Source organism: Microtus oregoni, unplaced genomic scaffold, assembly GCF_018167655.1.
Source record: "Microtus oregoni isolate MIOR12 unplaced genomic scaffold, Mior012 000048F_ref0000485, whole genome shotgun sequence".
Lineage (NCBI taxonomy): Eukaryota > Metazoa > Chordata > Mammalia > Rodentia > Cricetidae > Microtus > Microtus oregoni.
In genome coordinates this window covers 14,249,113-14,270,334 of record NW_024543222.1, presented here as the reverse complement: position 1 = coordinate 14,270,334, position 21,222 = coordinate 14,249,113, and the positions used below count along the sequence as shown (strand labels likewise).

Genomic DNA, 21,222 nt, shown 5'->3' with positions numbered 1-21,222 from the left:
CACTCAAAATAATGTTTTCTAGCTCCATCCATTTTCCTGCAAAATTCAAGCTGTTGTTATTTTCTTCTGCTGTGTAGTACTCCATTGTGTGATTGTACCACATTTTCCTTTTCCATTGTTTGGTCGAGGCGTTTAGGTTGTTTCCAGGTTCTGGCTATGACAAACAATGCTGCTATAAACATAGTTGAGCACATGACCCTGTGGCACGATTGAACATCCTTTGGATATATACACAAAAGTGGTATTACTGGGTCTTGAGGAAGGTTGTTTCCTAATTTTCTGAGAAATCGCCACACTGACATCCAAAGGGACTGTACCAGCTTGCATTCCCACCAGCAATGCAGAAGTGTTCCCTTTTCCCCACAACCTCTCCAGCATAAGTTGTCATCAGTGTTTTTGATCTTGGCCATTCTTACAGTTGTAAGATGGAATCTCAGAGTTGTTTTGATTTGCATTTCTCTGATGACTAAGAATGCTGAACATTTCCTTAAGTGTCTTTCAGCCATTTTAGATTCCTCTGTTGAGAGTTCTCTGTTTAGGTCTGTACTCCATTCATTATTGGATTATTTGTTCTTTTGATGACCAATTTCTTGAGTGTATATATATATATATATATTGGAGATCCGACCTCTGTCTGGTGTGGGGTTAGTGAAAATCTTTTCCCATTCTGTAGGCTGTCGTTTTGTCTTGCTGACCGTGTCTTTTGCTTTACAGAAGCTTTTTAGTTTCAGGAGATTCCATTTATTAATTGTTTCTCTCAGTGTCTATGCTGATGGGGTTATATTTAGGAAGTGGTCTCCTGTGCCAATACATTCAAGTGTACTTCCAACTTTCTCTTCTATAAGATTCAGTGTGGCTGACTTTATGTTGAGATTTTTGATCCATTTGGACTTGAGTTTTGTACATGGTGATATATATGGGCTTATTTTCATTCTTCTACAGGTTGATAACCAGTTATGCCAGCACCATTTGTTAAATATGCTTTCCTTTTTCCATTTGATATCTTTCGCTTCTTTGTAAAAAATCAGGTGTTTGAAGGTGTATGGGTTAATATCTGGGTCTTCTATTTGGTTTCATTGGTACTGTCTGTTCTTATGCCATTACCAGGCTATTTTCAGTACTGTAGCTCTGTAGTAGAGTTTGAAATCAGGGATTGTGATGCTTCCAGAAGTTCTTTTATTGTACAGGATTGTTTTGGCCATCCTGGGTTTTTTGCTTTTCTGTATGAAGTTGAGTACTGTTCTTTTGAGGTCTGTGAAGCATTTGGCTGGGATTTTGATGGGCATTGCATCGAATCTGTAGATTGCTTTTGGCAAGATTGCCATTTTTACTATGTTAATTCTGCCTACCCAAGAGCATGTGAGATCTTTCCACTTTCTGGTGTCTTCTTCAATTTCTTTTTTCAAAGATTTAAAGTTTTTGTCATAGAAGTCTTCCACTTGTCTGGTTAGAGTTACTCTGAGATATTTTATGCCATTTGTGGCTATTGTGAAGGGTGTTGTTTCTCTGATTTCTTCCCCAGCCCTTTTATCATCTGTGTATAGGAGGGCTATGGATTTTTTTGAGTTAATTTTGTATCCTGCTACATTACTGAAAGTGTTTATGAGTTGTAGAAGTTCCTTGGTAGAATTTTTGGGATTGCTTATGTAAACTATCATTAGCAAACAGTGAGAGTTTGACTTCTTCTCTTCTGATTTGTATCCCCTTGATCTCCTTTTGTGTCTCATAGCTCTAGCTAAGACCTCAAGAACTATATTGAATAGATATGGAGAGAGTCGGCACCCTTGTCTTGCTTCTGATTTCAGTGGAATCGCTGGGAGGTTCTCTCCCATTTAGTTTGATGTTGGCTGTTGGCTTGCTGTATATTGCCTTTATTATGTTAGGTATGTTCCTTGTATCCCTGCTCTCTCAAGACCTTTATCATGAAGGGATGTTGTATTTTGTTGAAAGCTTTTTCGGCATCAAATGAGATAATCATGTGGTTTTTATTTTTCAGTTTGTTTATGTGGTGGTTATGTTGACAGATTTTCATATATTGAATCATCCCTGCATCTCTGGGATGAAGCCTACTTGATCATGGTGGATGATGGTTCTGATGTGTTCTTGGACTCGATTTGCCATATTTTATTTAGTATTTTTGCTTCAATGTTCATGAGTGAGATTGGTCTGTAATTCTCCTTCTTAGTAATGTCTTTCTGTGGTTTGGTTATCAGGGTAATCGTAGCCTCATAAAAAGAGTTTGGCAATGTTCTTCTGTTTCTATTGTGTGGAATAGTTTGAGGAGTATTGGTATTAGTTCTTGTTTGAAAGTCTTGTAGAATTCTGAGCTGAAACCATCTGGTCCTGGGCTTTTTTTGGTTTGGAGACTTTTGATGACTGTTTCTATTTCTTCAGCAGTTACAGATCTGTTTAATTTGCTTATTTGGCCTTGATTTAATTTTGATAATTGATATTTATCAAAAAGTTGTCCATTTCCTTTAAGTTTTCCAGTTTTGTGGAGTACAGGTTTTCAAAATATGACCTGATAATTCTCTGTATTTCCTCTGTGTCTGTTGTTATGTCCCCCTTTTCATTTCTGATTTTGTTAATTTGGATATTCTCTCTCTGCTTTTTGGTTAGTTTGTATAAAGGTTTGTCTATTTTTGTTGATTTTCTTGAAGAACCAACTCTTTGTCTCATTGATTCTTTGTATTGTTTACTTTGTTTCTATTTTGTTGATTTCAGCTCTCAATTTGATTATTTTCTGTCCTTTAGTTCTCTTAGGTGACTTTACTTTTTTTTCCTAAAGTTTTCAAATATTCTGTTAACTCACTAGTGTGGGATTTTTTTCAGCTTCTTTATGTAGGCATTTTGTGCTATGAACTTTTCTCTTAATACTGCTTTCATTGTGTCCCATAAATTTGGGTATGTTGTGTGATCATTTCCATTGAATTTTAGGAAGTCTTTAATTTCTCCCTTTATTTCTTCCTTGACTCATTGATGATTCAGGTGAGCATTGTTTAATTTCCATGTGTTTGTGGGTTTTCTGGAATTAGTATTGCTGTTGACTTCTAGTTTTAAACCATGGTGATCTGATAAGATACATTGGGTTATTCCATTTTTTTTTTATTTGTTGAGGTTTGTTTTGTTTATGAGTATGTGGTCAATTTTTGAGAAGATTCCATGAGGTGCTGAGAAGAAGGTGTATTTTCTGTTTGGATGGAATATTCTGTAGATGTCTGTTAGGTCCATTTGAGTCATAACTTCTGTTAGTTCCCTTATTTCTCTGTTCATTTTTTGTCTGACTGACCTGTCCAGTGGTGAGAGGGGAGTGTTGAAGTTTCCTACTACTAGTGTGTGTGGTTTAATGTATGATTTAAGCTTTAGAAGTGTTTTGTTTTTGTTTTGTTTTTTTTTTTTGTTTTGTTTTTTCGAGACAGGGTTTCTCTGTGGTTTTGGAGCCTGTCCTGGAACTAGCTCTTGTAGACCAGGCTGGTCTCGAACTCACAGAGATCCGCCTGCCTCTCCCTCCCGAGTGCTGGGATTAAAGGCGTGCGCCACCACCGCCCGGCTAGAAGAGTTTCTTTTACATATGAGGGTGCCCTTGTATTTGGGGCATTGATGTTCAGTATTGAGATTTTGTCTTGATGGATTTTTCCTGTGACTAATATGTAATGACCTTCTTTGTCTCTTTTGATTGATTTTAGCTTGAAGTCTATTTTGTTAGATATTAGGATAGCTACACCTGTTTGTTTCTTTTTTTTTTGTATATTTTTTTCCCAACCCTTTACTCTGAGATGATGTCTGTCTTTGAGGTTGAGATGTGATTCTTCTATGCAGAAGAAGGATGGATTTTGTTTTTGTATCCAATCTGTTAGCCTGTGCCTTTTTATAGGTGAGTTGAGTCCATTTATATTAAGAGATATTAATGACCAGTAGTTATTTCCTGTTAATTTGGCTTTCATTGTTGGTTATTTTGTGCATTTTCCCCTTCTTTGGGATTTGTTTCTATGAGACCATTAACTTTCTGTGTTTTTGTTGGTGTAGTCAACTTCCTTGGGTTGGAGTTTTCCTTCTAGTATTTTATGTAAGGCTGGGTTTATGGCTAGGTATTGGTTAAATCTAGTTTTGTCATGGAATATCTTGTATTGTCCATCTATGGTGATTGAAAGTTTTGCTGGGTATAGTAGATTGTGCTGGCATCCATTGTCTCTTAATGTCTGCATAATTCTTGACCATGACCTTCTGGCTTTCATTGTCTCCAATGAGAAGTCAGGTGTAATTATGATAGGTCTACCTTTATATGTTACTTGGCCTTTTTCTTTTGCAGCTCTTAATATTCTTTCTTTACTCTGTATGTTTAGTGTTTTGATTATTATGTGGCCAGGGGTCTTTTTTTTTTTTTTTGATCCAGCCTATTTGGTGTTCTGTAAGCTTCTTGTGTCTTCATAGGCATATCTTTCTTTAGGTTGGGAAAATTTTCTTTTATTATTTTGTTAAATATATTTTCTGTGCTTTTTAGTTGAACTCCTTCTTTAATATTATTTTTAGATTTGGCCTTTTCATGGTGTCCCATATTTCTTGGTTATTTTGGGTTAAGCTTTTGGTAGATTTAATGCTTTCTTTAACTGATGAGTCTGTTTCCTCTATTGTATCCTCATTGCTTGAGAGTCTTTCTTCCATCTCATGTATTTTGCTGTTCATGCTTGCGTTTGTAGTTCCTATTCATTTTCTCATGATTTCTGTTTCTAAAATTCCCTCAGCTTGTGTTTTTTTTTTATTGTCTCGATTTCAGTTTTCAAGTCTTCAATAGTTTCTTTCATATGTTTGATTTCTTTTTCTTGGTTTTCTTTAAGGGATTTGCTGATGTTTTCCAATTTTTTGTTTGTCTTTTCCTCCATTTCTTTAAGGGAATTTCTCATTTTCACTTTAAGAGTTTCAAACATTTTCTTGAAGTTATTTTTTAGATCAATTTCTGCTTCATCCATATTTGGTTTTTCAGGTCTTGCTTTTGTAGGGTCTTTAGGTTTTACTGGTATTGTGCTGCTCTTTGTTGTGTTGCATGTGATCTTATCTTTTCTACTCATCTTTTCCTCTAATAGGTGTGGTTAGGGTTATCTGAGATTCTGTTGATTAATCTTCTAGGTGCCAGTGAGTCCAAAGTTCAGATGGTTTTTCCTCGTGGTACAGTCAGTGCCGCAGTTCTAGCTACCCCATTTGTTACTCCTTAAACCTGGAGATAGCTCTTTGCTCCTGGGCTTTGTTCTGCCCCCTTGGAGTTTGCTGTCTCAGGCCTTCTTTGGTCTAGGTTATGGGCTTTGACCTGTTTCTGTAAATCCTGGTCTGGATCCACTCCTCCAGGGGTCCCTGGCTTGGAGTTGGTCTTGCAAAGGTCTCTGGTTCCTGTCTACTGCCTCAGAGTTCCCAGGCTCGGGTGCTCCCAGAATCGCAGAGGTCCTGGCTCAGGCTTACTCCCTCAAAGGTCCCAGACTCACACTTGGACTTGCCTATTCCTTTTGCTGTGCCAGACCAACTTCCAGACCCATGCCTGGACCCACAGAGATTTCTGGTTCCTGCCTACTCCCTTGGAGGTCCCAGATTCAAATGATTTTTTAAAAATCAGAGTTCTTGCAAATAATATTAGGGGGTGTAATGAAAGCACAATGGGGTTTTTCTTTGTCTAGAGCAGTACAGAGAAGAGAGGTTCTGGTTCATGAGCATCAGCAGTCTTTGGGGGTGGTGGATAATTCTGGCTTTTTTTTCTTTAAATAGAAGGATTTGTTGTGGCTAATAGTTCAGAGGAGAGAGTTCATCACTACCATGGAGGAGAAGTGTTTTTACATTTTGCATGTTAAGAGATAACTTATGATAAAAGAGGACCTTTGTAATAACTTTTAAAAACTTTTGTGATTTCCAAATGGTAAGTACCATTTTTTTTAAAGTATTTATTTATTATGTATACAATATTCTGTCTGTATGCATGTCTGCAGGCCAGAAGAGGGCACCAGACCTCTTTACAGATGGTTGTGAGCCACCACGTGGTTGCCGGGAATTGAACTCAGGACCTTTGGAAGAGCAGGCAATGCTCTTAACCACTGAGCCATCTCTCTATTTTTATGTCACTTTCACCTCTCCCTGTCTTCTCCAACTCCTCGACAATTCTTGCCCACTCCTTCTCTCTTTCATTGCCTCTTATTCTTTATTTATCATGGTTACATATATATGCACATATAAATTTAAAAATACAATCTGATGAGTTTATTTAGTGTTGCTTTAATATGTGTGTGTACGATTTCAGTTTTTTTCTAGTTTAATTTTATAATGATTCTTTGTAGATTTCACATTATGCATCTTGATTCCATTCATCTCCCCATCTCTCTATATATGCCCTCTGTCCTTGCAACCTACCCCCAAGATAAAATTTCAAAGAAAAGAAAAAAAAATCTCGTAGTGGAAGCTGTCACACAGTATACCTTTTAGTCCATACATCTTTACATGCAATGAGTCATTGCTTTGGTTTGAGGCCTATGGTTTCTGCTACCCTATAGATACTCAATGTGACTTCTCTTGGATATGCTATTCTGTGTCATGGAGATCCTGCAGCTTTGGGTCTGCAGGATACATACTCCAGAAGATCATAGAGGTGGTGGGTGTTGGGATGGGCCAAACCTGGGTCTGGTTGGTTGCTGGGTTGGTCAGCCTGCCAGCTCTCCCTCATCCTCACCACCCAGTGGTGAGCCCTCCAGCACTGCCCCAACTAGCTCACCCTATGCAGTAAGCAGCAATGGACAGTACCAGTTCTCCTGCTCTCATACCCTTGGGGCCAGCTTTACTGTGTTGTCCAGGTGTGATGCTGGTGAAAGGAATGGCCAGCTCTCTTATCTGCCACAGGTGACAAATAGGGGAGCTTCTATCCCTTGCCCATCCCACCTATGGTAGATGCTGGATGGGGCTTGATCGCTGATACTCATGTTTTTAGGGCTGGTTCACTTGTGCCTCTGTCAGTAGGGTCAGTTCTACTGTGCTGCTCAGGAGAGGTGCAGGGCCTTGATATAGATACGAATAATTTGCATTGGTATAAATCTTTATTTATTGATATAAGTTTAAGGTCAATTTTGTTATGTATATATATTTCTGTTCTTGATTAAGGTATTGTGATTGTGTAGTTCATTTAGAAATGTAATTTATAATTAGGAAATATAGGTTGTTAATGTATAATCATCAATAATAGTCAAGCTTGTAGTCATGTTAGTTAGATTTTCTAGATATATAGAGATATATTTCAGTTAGATAGGCATTCTTCATATCTTTCAAAGACTACAGAATATGGCATTTAAAATGTTTTAATAACTTAGGGGTTTTCATGACAATGAGACACATTTGCTCCTAGCAGCACCAATCTACTTCAAGAGGAAAATGGGCATCGAAGAGGCTCCTTATATAGTTGGTTAGCCATTTGGGCAAGGAACTGCTCTTGCCTGGACTGTTGCATAAACTGGACATGAAGAACCCGCAGAGAGGACTACTGAACTTGCCTAAAGGTGAGATAGTCCTTCAGGGTTCCTGATCTATGAAAGAGTCTACGAGACATTCTGCAGGATGCAGAAGAAAGTGACTGAAATGTCTTTGAATTTTCCTGCTTCATGGAAATGTCTGCTGGATACTATGGGCCTGAAGGTCAAAGATGGATGCCCCAATGGTACAGAAAAACTTTGGGTGACTGTACAGGCAGCAAAATGTCTCTGTCTTTTCTAGAGTTTTGTAAGTGGCTTACTTCTTGTTTACTTAGGTAATATCATATCCTTCTGGAGTCTTTGATGGAGTTGAAGAATGGATAGTTATAGTTTTCCTTAGTTATGATAAAAGATAAAATAGATATAAATATTGACTATAATTCTTGATTGATAACTGTTTTGTTATATGTAATTTTACTATGTTAAAATGAAAGCCTTTCTTTTTTGTTTAAACAGAAAAGGGGAAATGGTGTAGAAGGTCCCTCTGTATTTGTGTTGCTTTCATTGGTTGAATAAAGAAATTTGCCTTGGCCTTTTGATAGGGCAGAACTTAGATAGGTGGAGTAGACAGAACTGGATGCTGGGAAGAAGGGCAGTATGGCAGACACCATGGTTCTCCTGCCCGAGATGGACACTGGTTAGACTCATGCCGGTAAGCCACAGTCAAGTGGCGATGCACATTAATGGAGATGGGTTAAACTAATATGTAAGAGTTAGCCAATAAGGGGCTGGAGATAATGGGCCAGATAGTGTTTAAATGAATACAGTTTTTGTGTGATTATTTCGGGTGTAAGCTAGCAGGGCGGCTGGAATGAAATGCAGGCTCCTTTCCCTCAACAGGACCTGTTCTGAGTACTAGTTCTCCCTAGTACAACAGCCAGTGAGGAATGGGGCCAGCTCTGTGCAGCCTATCCTCTCAGCCTTCTGTGGTAACAGGAGCCATGGACATCAACAGAGACCATAGTTATGGTAGGGCCACAGACCTAGACATGGTCTTGGCAGCAGTCCAGGCCCAGACATAACCATGGCACCAGATGGCAAGCAGACCCACCTACACCTTACTTCTTCACCTCATCAGATATCCTCTCTCCACAGGACATGAACCAATCATGAACCTTCCCCCCCCCTCTCCCTCCCTCTCTCTCTCTCTCTCTCTCTCTCTCTCTCTCTCTCTCTCTCTCTGCCATACTCCACCATATATTATTTTAGCTGCGTGCATGGACAGCCTTTATGTAGTGGTTCTGCTGAAGTTGTCCATATTGGATTTCATGGTCTAAGTTAATGAGGACAACTGACCAGGTCTCTTCTTCAGGAGGGTACCAGATCTCATTATGGATGGTTGTGAGCCACTTTGTGGTTGCTGGAATTGAACCCAGCCTAGAAGAACAGCCAGTGGTCTTAACTGCTGAGCCTTCATAATAATACCCAATTTATGGCACCACAAGGCACCTAGCTGGCCTGTGTTTTCTCCTCCCTGTCCAGTGTGTGAGTCTTCTCGTGCTCTGTCTTAATTGCACTGGGCAGGCTTGTCAATGGGGGATATGTAGTTTTGTAAATTTGTGTGTGTGTGTGTGTGTGTGTGTGTGTGTGTGTGTGTGTGTTGGGGAAGGAAGTATGGGGGGGGGGGAGACAGGGAAATTGTTCTAGAATTGGAGAGTCGAATGAAATGTAGGATGTATTTATAGCTACCTAATTATTTCTGTGAATCTTAGTGCTGTTGTTACTAGAAATTTTGAGGATTCTATTCATGGTTGCCATAAGATACTGGGGAAATTGGGGTCCCCTATTGAGCTTCTTAGTCTCATTAATAATAAAATTTAAGACTGCACTCAGACAGAAGCGTGGAAGATAGCTTTATTAGAGTTTAAAAGAAAACCCCCAGGACAGGCAAGCTGTAAATCTTGGCAACTTCCTGGAGGAGGAGAATGGAGAAGAAAGGTGGTGGAGAAAGCATGTAGTTTGAGTCAAACTAGTGTGGAACCAAACAGTGGACAAGCTAGATGGCCAAGAAGGGAGCTTTAGAGAAAGAGTGAAGCCCAAAGTAACAGAAAAAGCACAATTATATTCTGGCTGGCGTTGGAAAGAGAGATAGAAAGAAGAAAAAGGAAAAGGTGTAGCTATATACACAGATATTTGTTGATATGCTTTTAAAATTAAACTTACAAGTATTTTGAATGGAAAAATGTCTTGTTAAACTTATTTTTCTTATTTTCTTTTATAGTTTTATATTAAAAGAGCACAACCATGTTTCGGAATAGTCTCAAGATGCTTCTTACTGGTGGGAAATCAAGTCGGAAAAACAGGTCAAGTGGTAAGTGACTACCGTACACTTATTCTGTAATAGTTTAAAAGTACAGACCGCCTTATGGATCTGAACTATTGCCGCCATTCTTCAAGATTTTATAAGCAGTTTATTAAATTTCGAACATAAGGTTTACGTTTTTTTTTTCTTTTTCTTTTTGGGGTGAGGTTTTGGAGGCAGGGTTGGGTTTCTCTGTAGCTTTGGTGCTTGTCCTGGAACTCGCTCTGTAGATCAGGCTTGCCTTGAACTCTTAGAGATTCACCTGTCTGTGCCTACCAAGTGCTGGGATTAAAGGTGTGTGCCACCACCACCCTTTAATTTATATTTTAATATACTGCCATATTCTTTATTAGAAGGTAGGAACACTTGAATATTTATCAGCAACAGTGCTAAAGAAAAACTGTGAGGAAAAAGTGCTTATTTCTATTTTATGAGAGAATAATATTTCTGAACATTTATTTATTAAAACTCTAGACCTATATTTATTTCTAAAATTAACATAAGAGTTTATTATAGTAATAGATACTCTTAGTGGAAGAAAACATGAAAGTTAGGACTGTCCCCATAGATTTATATAGAGAGATATAATTATAGGTGCCATGGTTCACCCATATAATTCCAGCATTCTGGAGGCTGAAGCAGCAGGCTCATGAGTTTAAGGCTGGTCAGTCTTAACTACCTAGGAGTTCTAGCTTAGCACTGGCTACAGAGTAAGATACAGTCTCAAAAAGAATTCAGTGTTTTTATAAGTGCTAAAGTTTATGAAGGGTTTTGTTGTTGTAGTAGTTGTATGTGTATTTGCTTTTATTTTTTAAGAACAGGATAATTTGGGATTTTAGATAAAAGAAAACTTTTGGGAGATGATATTGAACATAAAGGAACTGGGTATGTTATTGAAGGGTGATAGCCTTTTTGCATTTTATAATATTTTCAACCATTTCTCTTTAGTTTATAAGTTTACATTCTTAGTTTATTCATTATTACTCATTTCAAATGTTGTAATTTGTATTGTGACTTTTTGAATCTTTAGATAGTTACATTTACTAATTTCCAAATATTTGTTGGTTTCCTGGTTATTCTTATTTTGACAGAAACTACTACACTAACTAAAGGAAAATGTTTCTCACTTTACTGACATCAGTAGTTGTAGCCACAGTTCATTTTAGCTCTTTGGTAGATACTGGCTAGATATTTTCCATTCAGCTAAAGTAATTGTATCTGGAGTAAGCACAGGACCCATAGGATTTGGTCCCACAAAATGCCTTCCACTTTTGCTGCCAGTTATCAATGGTAGATTCCTAGTTTACCCTCAACTTCTTTCTGATTGTTTATCTACTGGAGATTCCTAGACCTTCTCCTCAGGTCTATTTGCTGGAACAGCTCATAGAACTCAGGAAACAAGCTATTTAAAAGATGACTGGTTTGTTGCAAGAAAGTATAGACTTGTAAACAGTTCATTGGAAGAGGTGGGTAGGGTGGAAGACTGGGAACAGTCTTGAGCTTTCACATCCTTTTGAAATTTGCCACCTCGCAACACTTCCATGTGTTTACCAACCCAAAAGTCTTTGAACCTAGGCATTTGGGATTTTATGAAGTTTTCATTATGTATATATGATTGATTCAGTTCAACTCCTCTGCCAAGAAATCAAAGGCCAAGACGAGTAGAACCTTCTAATCACATTTCCTGGCATCAAGCTCTCATTTAAGGTTGTCCAAGAGCCACCAGCTACTAGTAATCCCCTTACAAGCAAATAAGATTTAAACACTTTGAAAATTCTAGAGGTTTTTTGAACTAAGTACCAGGAAAAAGGACAGAGATCAAACATATATTTATACGATACCTCATATTACTGTTGGATTCTAGACTAATTGTATTGTTATCTGATAGTCTTTTCTGTATTATTTAATAGTTTTGCTATTTATTGAGATTTGTTTTTTAATTCACATGATAAATTTTGGTGAATGTTCTGTATATACCTAAAAATAACGTAGGTTCTGTATGTAGTGTATATCAGTTTTGTTGGTGATAGTCCTCAATTATTTTATATCCTTAGGTATTATCAATTGAGAAGGAAGTGGTAAAACACTATTCTGTGATTAGGGATTTGTTCATTTCTCCTAGTTCCTGAAAGTTTTTGTTTCATGTTTTGAAGCTATCTTGTTGGATAAATTCAAACTTATGATTGTTATATCTTCCTTCACCATTATGGAACGTCTCTTATTTCTAGAAGTTCATGTTGAAAATTAGCCTTGTTTTGTATTAATATACTGCTTCAAACATCTTGATCAGTGTTTGCAATATGTGATTTATTTCATTCACTTACTTTGAATACTACTATATGATTGTTATTTATAGATAGTGACTGATTGAATACCACTATATGATTGTTAATTTATAGATAGTGATGATTGAATACTACTATGATTGTTATTTATAGATAGTGACTGACTGAATACTATAATATGATTGTTATTTATAGATAGTGACTGACTTTTCATTCATCCCAGAAAGGTTTTTGTTTTCTGTTTGTGTTAAGAAAACACATTAGCGCTGGGCGGTGGTGGCACATGCCTTTAATCCCAGCACTTGGGAGGCAGAGGCAGGCGGATCTCTGTGAGTTCGAGGTCAGCTTGATCTACAAGAGCTGGTTTCAGGACAGCTAGGGCTGTTACACAGAGAAACCCTGCCTTGGTGGTGGGGGTTGGGGTAGGATGAAAACACATTAGTCCACATTAATTCAGTCAGGAATGTATCGGGTTTTAAATATAAGACATTGCTTTGTTTTTCTACTTGCCCTTTCTGTTCTGTGCTCTTTTGTTTTTATTTCTTTTTCCTTGTTGTCTTTTGGATTGAGCAAAACACCATTTTATTTTTATTTCCCTTAGTATCTTGAAATTAATGTTCTCTTGTGATTTTCAAGATTCAAATATCAATCCATAGTTTTATCAAAAATTTATATTAATTGGTAATTTGGTCCTTTTCTCAGACAATGTAAGAGCCTTCAATTTTTGTTATATATTTGTATTTTGAGTTCTCTAAGGCATTTTTATTGTATAGTTGCTTTAGTGAAATACTTGAGTGAAGCATCTTCAGGAAGGAAGACATTTTTCTGGTTTATGGTCTAAGGGAATTCAATGAAGGCATGGCAGTGGGGGCAACTCATTACAGGCGGTGTTAGCACGAGGCTGCTGCTCCTTCTTTAAATAGCCAGCAGGTTAGAAAGCAGAGAGAGCCAGACCGGTTGTAGGTTAGCTAGTGGCATTTTCACCCCTCTTCTCCCCGCTCCCTTCTGGGAATCTAGCTCAGGGCTTTGTGCATAGTAAGTAAGCATAATCATTCTACCACTCTACACTTTGCCTTTACTTTGAAAGTCTTTTTCTCTGGGTCTCAAACTAGATGGGAAATTCTTTTTTCATTAAGCACTGAAATAGTTTTTTTTTTATTGTCTTACTGAATTATATTGTCTCTGAAGAAACAAAAATTCTCATTGTTTGTCCCCAGGTGCTAAAATTTTATTTTTCTTCACTTTGCCCATCAGTGTTCGACATGGTATGCTTAGATTTAATTTTTTTTAATATTTATTTATTTATTTATTATGTATACAATATTCTGTCTGTATGCCTGAAGGCCAGAAGAGGGCGCCAGACCTCTTTACAGATGGTTGTGAGCCACCATGTGGTTGCTGGGAATTGAACTCAGGACCTTTGGAAGAGCAGGCAATGCTCTTAACCACTGAGCCATCTCTCCAGCCCCCCTTAGACTTAATTTTTTTTTCTTGCCTTACTTGATTTTTGTGAGTTTCTTGTGTCTGTGTAGATCTCTCCAGTTGCAAAAAATCTTGTAAAATGATTGAATAGGGAGGCCTTCATCTTCTAAACAAGAGTCAGCAAACCATAACCTGCAAGCCAAATCTAGCAAGTGTTGTAGTGGCATACATCTATAATATAATCTCATCACTTAAAAAGAAGAAGCAAGATGATTAGGAATTCAGGGCTAGTCTGAGTAACCTACCTAGTGAGTTTATGACCGTCCTAGGTGACATTAAGATCCTGTCTCAAAATATGAGAAGGAAAAAAGTTTTATTGAGCACAACCGGATTCTTTCACTTATGTGTTTGCTCATCCTATTCACCCAGACAGTCCACACAGACATTATAAATTTTGCTGATTCCTGTTGATCTCAGTGGGTAGAGACTTTTGCATATCAGTCTTCTACCCATGTTCAGACTTAGTAAATACTGTAGCAAATACTGTCATGGTCCTAAATTTTATCAGAAAGTACTAACTTTCATCTTAGAACGCTATAGCAGATCTCCTTAGGTATTAGAATCTAGTTCTGAGCTACAGAGTGATAATACAAGCACTACCACATCATCTTTTTCAATACTTATTGTTCCTTCTGCTCTCACCAAAAATACCACCAAAGTATTTTACCCCATTCCCATTTTGTCCTTAAGATATATATATATATAAATCAGTAAATTATTCTACATTGTTTTCTCTTTGAAAATATCTTCTCTAAGGAAATTATACAGATGTTCTCATAACCATGAATGTTAACTGAGATTTTATAGCAATTGAGTTGATGCATAAATAAGCTCTTTTCTCTGATTGACTCTTGCCACACTTTTTTTTTGAGAAGGGGTGTGTACTAAAGATTAAACTCAGGGCCTTGCACATGCTAGGCAATTGAGCTGTGTTTCTACCCTGAGTTGAGTTGTGTTTCTAACTCAATTTTTTTAAAGAACTATTAGAAACTTAGTTTGGCAAGACCTGGCCTGTCCTAGCTTGTTTATGCTTGTGTTCTATGGGTAGTATTCAGAAAGTTTCCACTTTATGTTTTCTCCATAACCATGACATTGACCTTGTCTGGAATAGACTTGCCATTTATATTTGAGTCACTTAAAAAAAATCCTTTTCAGCCATTAGAGTTGTACTTATATTTCACTCTGAGCCACAGTGATCCTTCTTTGGCTCATGCTGCTAGAGTGTTTATTACATGTCCATGTCTTCCCAGTGTGAAATTCAATGAAATACTTTGTATTGTTTGTGGGTTTTCAGAAATGCTTTTCTACTATAGTTTAATTGTCCCAAAGATCAGATATTTATGTGTGCTTCCTGTTATTCCTGTAATATTTCATACTACTCTATACTTTCATTTACTCATCCATATTTGTATTTCATTGTAAGAGAATGTAAAGAGATCATGTGGCCAGAACTGCATTCAGTGAAGCATGTATTAGATAAGTTACCTTACATTCACAAGTGACCTGTGTTTCACAAACAAAGATAACCTTCACATATATTACCTCATTTCATCTGTATAGCAAGTTCCACTCCATTTTATGTGTGAGGTGAAATCTTTAGCTTAATATTCTATAGCTAGTTTGCCTGGGAGTATATGTAGTTCAGTGACATATAGTGCATGTTTTTATCACACAGGTGAAATACAGTTTTAAATAAGAAACCAATATTGCATGATTAGAAGCTCATGCTGTTCATGTTTCCTTAAGATGTGTTACTAATTGCCTTTGACTTCATTTCCTCTAATTCTTTTTGCTTCCCTTCACTCTGTTTCAGCCATATGCCTTCTCCTACATCATTTTTTATGCATACTGTTCCTTATGTCTAGGGTGTTAGTTAGGTCCCTCCCTTAATTAAGGCCATATCTCAGATGTCATCTTCTCATTGAGGTCTTTGCTGGCCACTAGATCTACATTTTTACATTCTTCCTTAACTTTTGCCCTCCCTCTTTTTGTCTCTGTAACAGCAATACCTTTTTATCTTAAATATATCTTTTTTCCTGATCTATTATTATGTTTTTATTTTAGGAACATACATTTTGTGACACTCCCACCCCTGCCCTGCAATCCCGGCTCTCTCTTGACAGGGTCTCACTATGAAGCCCTGAGTGGCTTGGAACTTGCTATATAGACCACACTGACCCTTGGACTGCCTCTAAGTGCTAGTATGGAAAGACGTGTACCACCATGTTTGGGCAGTTCATTCTGATTTCAGCTCTTGTATCCTGTTTGTAACATAACAAGTGCTTAGTAGTGTTTGTTTTGTGAGTGAATAACATTTTAAAGAAAATAACTATGTTATCAGTATGTATAAACTATAGTTGGTCACCGTGGCACACAATTATAATCACAGCTATTCAGAAGGCTGAGTCAGGGGAAACTTTTTAGCTCAGTAGTTAGTGGCTAGCCTGGGCAGCTTATCAAGACATGCCTAGAAAGAAAGACAGCAAAGGATCATGGTAATCTCACTGTTCAGAGATGATGAGAAAGCTAAAGAGGTAATCCTAGGGATGCAGAGGACAATGAGGAAGTGGTCTGGATAGTATGCTTACTGCAGTGGTTGGGAAGTAACTGGACAGAGGAAATCCTTTGTTCTGGGGTTTCTGGCTGGAGATTGGCTGTCTTCTGCATTGCATTGTTTCAGGCCGATGTAATATTCACAATGATCACTATTCAGTGATTGCTGTCTAGAAATATGATTAATTTTTTTTAACCAGTGTAATCATTTTCTGGCCTCATTTTAAATTTATCCTTATTATAACATTAGGTTTATTTTTCCTTAGGACTCTAAAACAGTTTGACACTGTAAGTTATTTTAATGGCACACTGTAATATTTTAGTCCAAAGATTTTTTTGACTCTCTGCTTTTATAGTTGTTAATTACAGAGTTTGCAGTTTCCATCTTTGCTGATGGAGAAGGAAGACAGAGGAAACTCTGTAAGAGTTTACACTATCAACACAAGCCTTTTTGTGACCCATTTTTAAAAACAATTGAAAGTAAATGAATTTCTGTCCATAGTAGTTTCTCCCTGTCCTCAAATTTTATAAGGCGCTTGAGAGTGGCACAGTAATTTCTTAGTGCTAATTGGAGTTCTTTGATAAAGCTTTCATAAGTGATTAATTCAAGCTCGTATATTATATTTGTTTTTAAGGATTGAATGGATTCTCTTGTAGCTACCTGGCCTCAGACTTGTACCATTACTCCTGCCTCAGTCTCCCAAGTGTTACAGTTACATAAAAATAGACATCACCAAATTCAGCATCTATTTTTTTAAATATTTCAGGATTAAGTTTTATTAGCATAAAACAAAATCCAGTTTACTAACTGTGATCCTAGGCAAGTTACTTTAAAACCAAAACTATTTTGTCAATTGTAAACGGTCACAGTTTACTGTGTCGTCATTTCCTGTGTCAGTCAGACTGATTGCTTGCCATCTAATAGGTAGAGTTCAAAAGGCAGTGAATGACTGCTTACAGTTTTTAGAGGATTGTTCTGTGTAGATCCTCAGCCAGAAGCAGGCACCTGTCCCTGCTTCCCCTCACTAGGGCTTTACTGCATTTGTCGGGCACTAAGGTAGAGAAAGCTTTCTGATGAGAGGTCAGTGGGCTCCATCCCTCTAGTCATTTTAAAAATAAAAGGACTTGCCTGACCCCAGACATTTTTTTTCCTATTCTGCTTTGGCCCATATTTCAAAGCAGGATGACAGTTTTAAGAATCAGCAAGCATGGCTTGCTAAATATTCCTTGATAAAAAGCAAATTTTCGAAAAAGATTAAGTTGAGCCATTTGAACTGATCTAATTGGGCATTATTGCCACTGATCAGTTATTTAAAAAACCTAAGGCTGGGCGGTGGTGGCGCACGCCTTTAATCCCAGCACCCGGGAGGCAGAGGCAGGCGGATCTCTGTGAGTTCGAGACCAGCCTGGTCTACAAGAGCTAGTTCCAGGACAGGCTCCAAAACCACAGAGAAACCCTGTCTCGAAAAACCAAAAAAAAAATAAAAAATAAAATAAAATAAAAAACCTAAGTATAAGCCCAGTATAGTTCCATATTCTTTCAATCCCAGTACTCTATGGTAGAGGCAGATAGATTTTTGTAAGTTTAAGGCGAGTCTTTTCTACCTCGTGAGTTTCAGGACAGCTAGAAACAGAAACAAAAAACAAATCCAAGTATATATCAGATATACTATTTACAATTCTATATTAATAAATTTAAGCGTATACAATGAATACAATTACTTAAGGAATAGATTTTGGTTTCTCGTTTTAAGAAGAGATTTAAGTAATAAGTTTTAATTTTGTTTCTTATGGTATATTTTATGCCATGTTTTGATAGTGATTTTACTAAGTTAAAATAATAGTTCAAATACTATAAAGTTTTCACTTGAATATATTAATTTTTTGTTAAAAATTTAAATATTTTAAGTTTAAAAAGCTTCTTTTCATTGTGGATTGGCCCTAAATTTGCCATCCTCTTGCTTCAGTTTCCTGAGTGCTGGGATTATAGATGTATGGCACCATTCCTGACTCAAATTAAACACAAAACAAAAAGAAACTTTGATTTTAGGTTTGCGCTTCTGCAAATTTGTGGTGCTATTCTATGGTCGCCATCCGTAATCAAATACATATTCATGCATATTCAGTCTCATATTCCCTTTCCTTTCTTCTGTGGTTTTAAAGACAGAGTTCATACTGTCAGTCTTCCTGTTACATTCTCTCAAGTGCTGTGATAGTAAGTGTGCAGTTCCATGATTGTTGCTATTTTATTTATAGGAAGTTTAGTAAAAATCTATATATGTCCTCCATTTATGAACTCATAATTAACAGAATGTTAATGGTAAAACCAAGAAGTGGGTAAGACGCAGAAAGGAAAAGAAACTGACTTTAAACATTTTGAAACTTTATTTCAGTGTATCCATTGCTGGGTTGAACTCACTGTGTAGTCCTGACTGATCTTGAAATGTAGAGATTCTCCTGCCTCAGTTTCCTGAGTACTGAGATTACAGGCATGCCCCAACACACTAGGCTTTGTTTTAAATTTCATGCACAGCAATCATAGACTCCTTGTCTTCCAATATCCCTAGATTACACTTCTATAAATAGACACTTTTAGTTTCATGATTGTAGGGATAAGTCCCACCCCTTAGGGGGCGTGTTCGCCTCGAGCTAATGTTTGCCTATAAATTTGAAGCATGCTTGCAGCCCTTGCTTCTGCTTTCCTGGTCTCCGCAGGAACGGTGGTTCTGTAAGTCTATTTCTCCATTAAAGCTGTATATATTTTTACAATCTGTCTGCATTCGTTTACGCCATTACCCATGATTACTTTAAAGAAAACCAGAAACAAAGAAAAAAAAATCTAACTTACAAACAGGTCCCATATTTATCCTCACCCTGTTTCTATCAATTGCTTTTCTTTTGAATTTATTTGACTCCCTAAATAAAATAGGCTAACATACTTTCCCCCAGATTTAGAGGATTCTCACCTAGAGTCATTTTTTTGTGAGTCTTTGCAATCTATCTTGCTATACAAATTCTGATTCTGATGTGCACACACACATGCATCCATGGAGGCCAGAGGAGGATGTTAGGGATGTTAGGCATTCTCCTTTATCTCTTATTTGCCATATTTCCTTGAGTCTCAGTCTGTCATTGAACCTGGAGTTTCCTGTTATTGCTAGGCTGACTAGTTAACAAACTCTGGAGATCTTGTCTCAGTGAATAAGGTGGAGAGCATTAGAGCAAGGCCTTAGGCCTTCACACTCACTCTCACATCTATGCATGTACACTCCCATACACATGTGCCACCCCGAAACAAATACACATGTGTACACAAACGTATCAATATCACACAGGGGGAGGAGAGGGAAGGAGGGAGAGAGAGATCTGTGTGTACATAGAGCCACCATAGAAGAATGCAGCTACTGAGTAGTTAGAGCTAGCATGTATATATACAAGGATGGAGGAAGAAGAATAAACTGGTGATAAGGTTTGGGCTTGGGTGGTTAATCCTGTTAATGGTGGAGAAGAAGTGGGAAGATAAGGATTAGTTTAATGGGATTCTTTTTATTGCAGCTCCCCATCTCTGGTGATAAGAATGTTACTCTTATCTTTGTATATAGAAGGCACCTTTCATACTAAAATTTTCTCTCCTTTTTGGAAGGAAAATGAAGGAGTAACTTTCTGTATTTGCTGTTTTCAAAGTCCCTTAACTCAAAATACTCTTTATGACAAAGTAGCATTTTGGGCATAGCAATTCTATGATTTAAACTTATCATGAAAAGGTTAGTTAATAGAGTCTGTAGGCTATTTTGTTAGTGAAATAATAGTGGTTAAAATATTTGGTAAATAAAACACATTTTTCTATGAAAGTTTTTTTGCTGTTTTTACATAAATATATAATATTAAAATATCCTTAATGTGAAGATTTAAACTTGGAAAAATACTTTTGTTCCTCTTGTCATACAGCTGATTCAGATTCAGCAAATGTTATTTATTTGTTTTGTTTATTGTGGTCTTTGACATCCAGTTTAGGACCACCTATATGCTAGGCAAGCCCTGCACCACTGAGCTATATATTACCCTTTTCCTACTTTCTTTCTGTAGCAGGGAATGCTACTTTGTTGTTCAGACTGGTCTTGAACTTCTCTGTTGCCCTGGCTGACCTTGTATTTAATCCTTCTGCTTCAACTTCCCAAGTAACTCTGATTATAGGCTTGACCTAATGGGCCCAGATGGCATACATTTTATTAAATACTTACTATGAATGATGTTAAATTCTTTAATCAAAATTGGATATAATTATTATATTAAATAGTTGTATTAGCTTGAAATGTGTATGCACATGTGGAAATTTTGAGATGATTTCCTTATTTGCTCGATACAGATTTTAATTGGAAGAACTTGTATTTTTGATTAGGAAAGACTGTAGTAAGCAAAATTTATAGTTATTGTAAGATTGCTTAGGAAGTAGTCAGTGACAAAGGATTTTACTAGTAATAGATACTTCTCATATAAAGTCTAGATTAAAAAAATAATAATAAAGTCCAGCATGGTTTTGCTTGCTTTTAATCCCAGAATTTGGGAGTCAGGGGCAGACAGATTTCTAAGTTTGAGGCCAGCTTGAGCTAGATAGTGAGATTCAGGCCAGCCAGGGTTCCATAGTGAGATACTGTTTATAAAAAGGTGATGCGGAGTAAGGAGGCTAGAGAGATGACTGAGTGGTAAAGAGCACTGTTTGCTCTTCTAGAGGACACAGGTTTGAGTCCCAGCACTCACATGGTGACTCGCGATTGTCTATAACTCCAGTTCTTGAGGATCTGGCCCTATCTTCTGGCCTCTGTGGGCACCAGGCATGCATGTAGTGCACAGTCGAATGTACAAGCAAAACACCCATATGTACACATAAAATAAAACTTAAAGAAAAAGCCTTGAAAGTAAAGGACTGAGTGAGTAAGTAGGATGGAAGAGAGATAAGAAAATGGAACATGGGCGTTAGTATGATCAAAATACATGATGAACATGTATGCAAGTATTATAAGGAATCTCAGAGTTCTGTATAATTTATATATGCTAACGTAGTCTTTTTGTTAGAATTTTCTGCGGTGGTAGATGCTTTTTCATAAAT

At 37.2% G+C, this 21,222-nt stretch overlaps 1 protein-coding gene across 8 annotated transcripts in view; it reads left to right on the top strand.

Annotated features, from left to right (window-relative positions):
- Window positions 1-21,222, top strand: part of Tanc2 (tetratricopeptide repeat, ankyrin repeat and coiled-coil containing 2) — a 331,636-nt gene that overhangs the window by 34,353 nt on the left and 276,061 nt on the right. For all 8 annotated transcript variants that reach the window (XM_041635617.1, XM_041635621.1, XM_041635620.1 and 5 more), the window contains exon 2: window positions 9,715-9,804. In XM_041635617.1, the coding sequence (XP_041491551.1) occupies window positions 9,738-9,804 (67 nt within the window). In that variant the 5' untranslated portion in view covers window positions 9,715-9,737. The remainder of the gene's footprint in view (window positions 1-9,714; window positions 9,805-21,222) is intronic.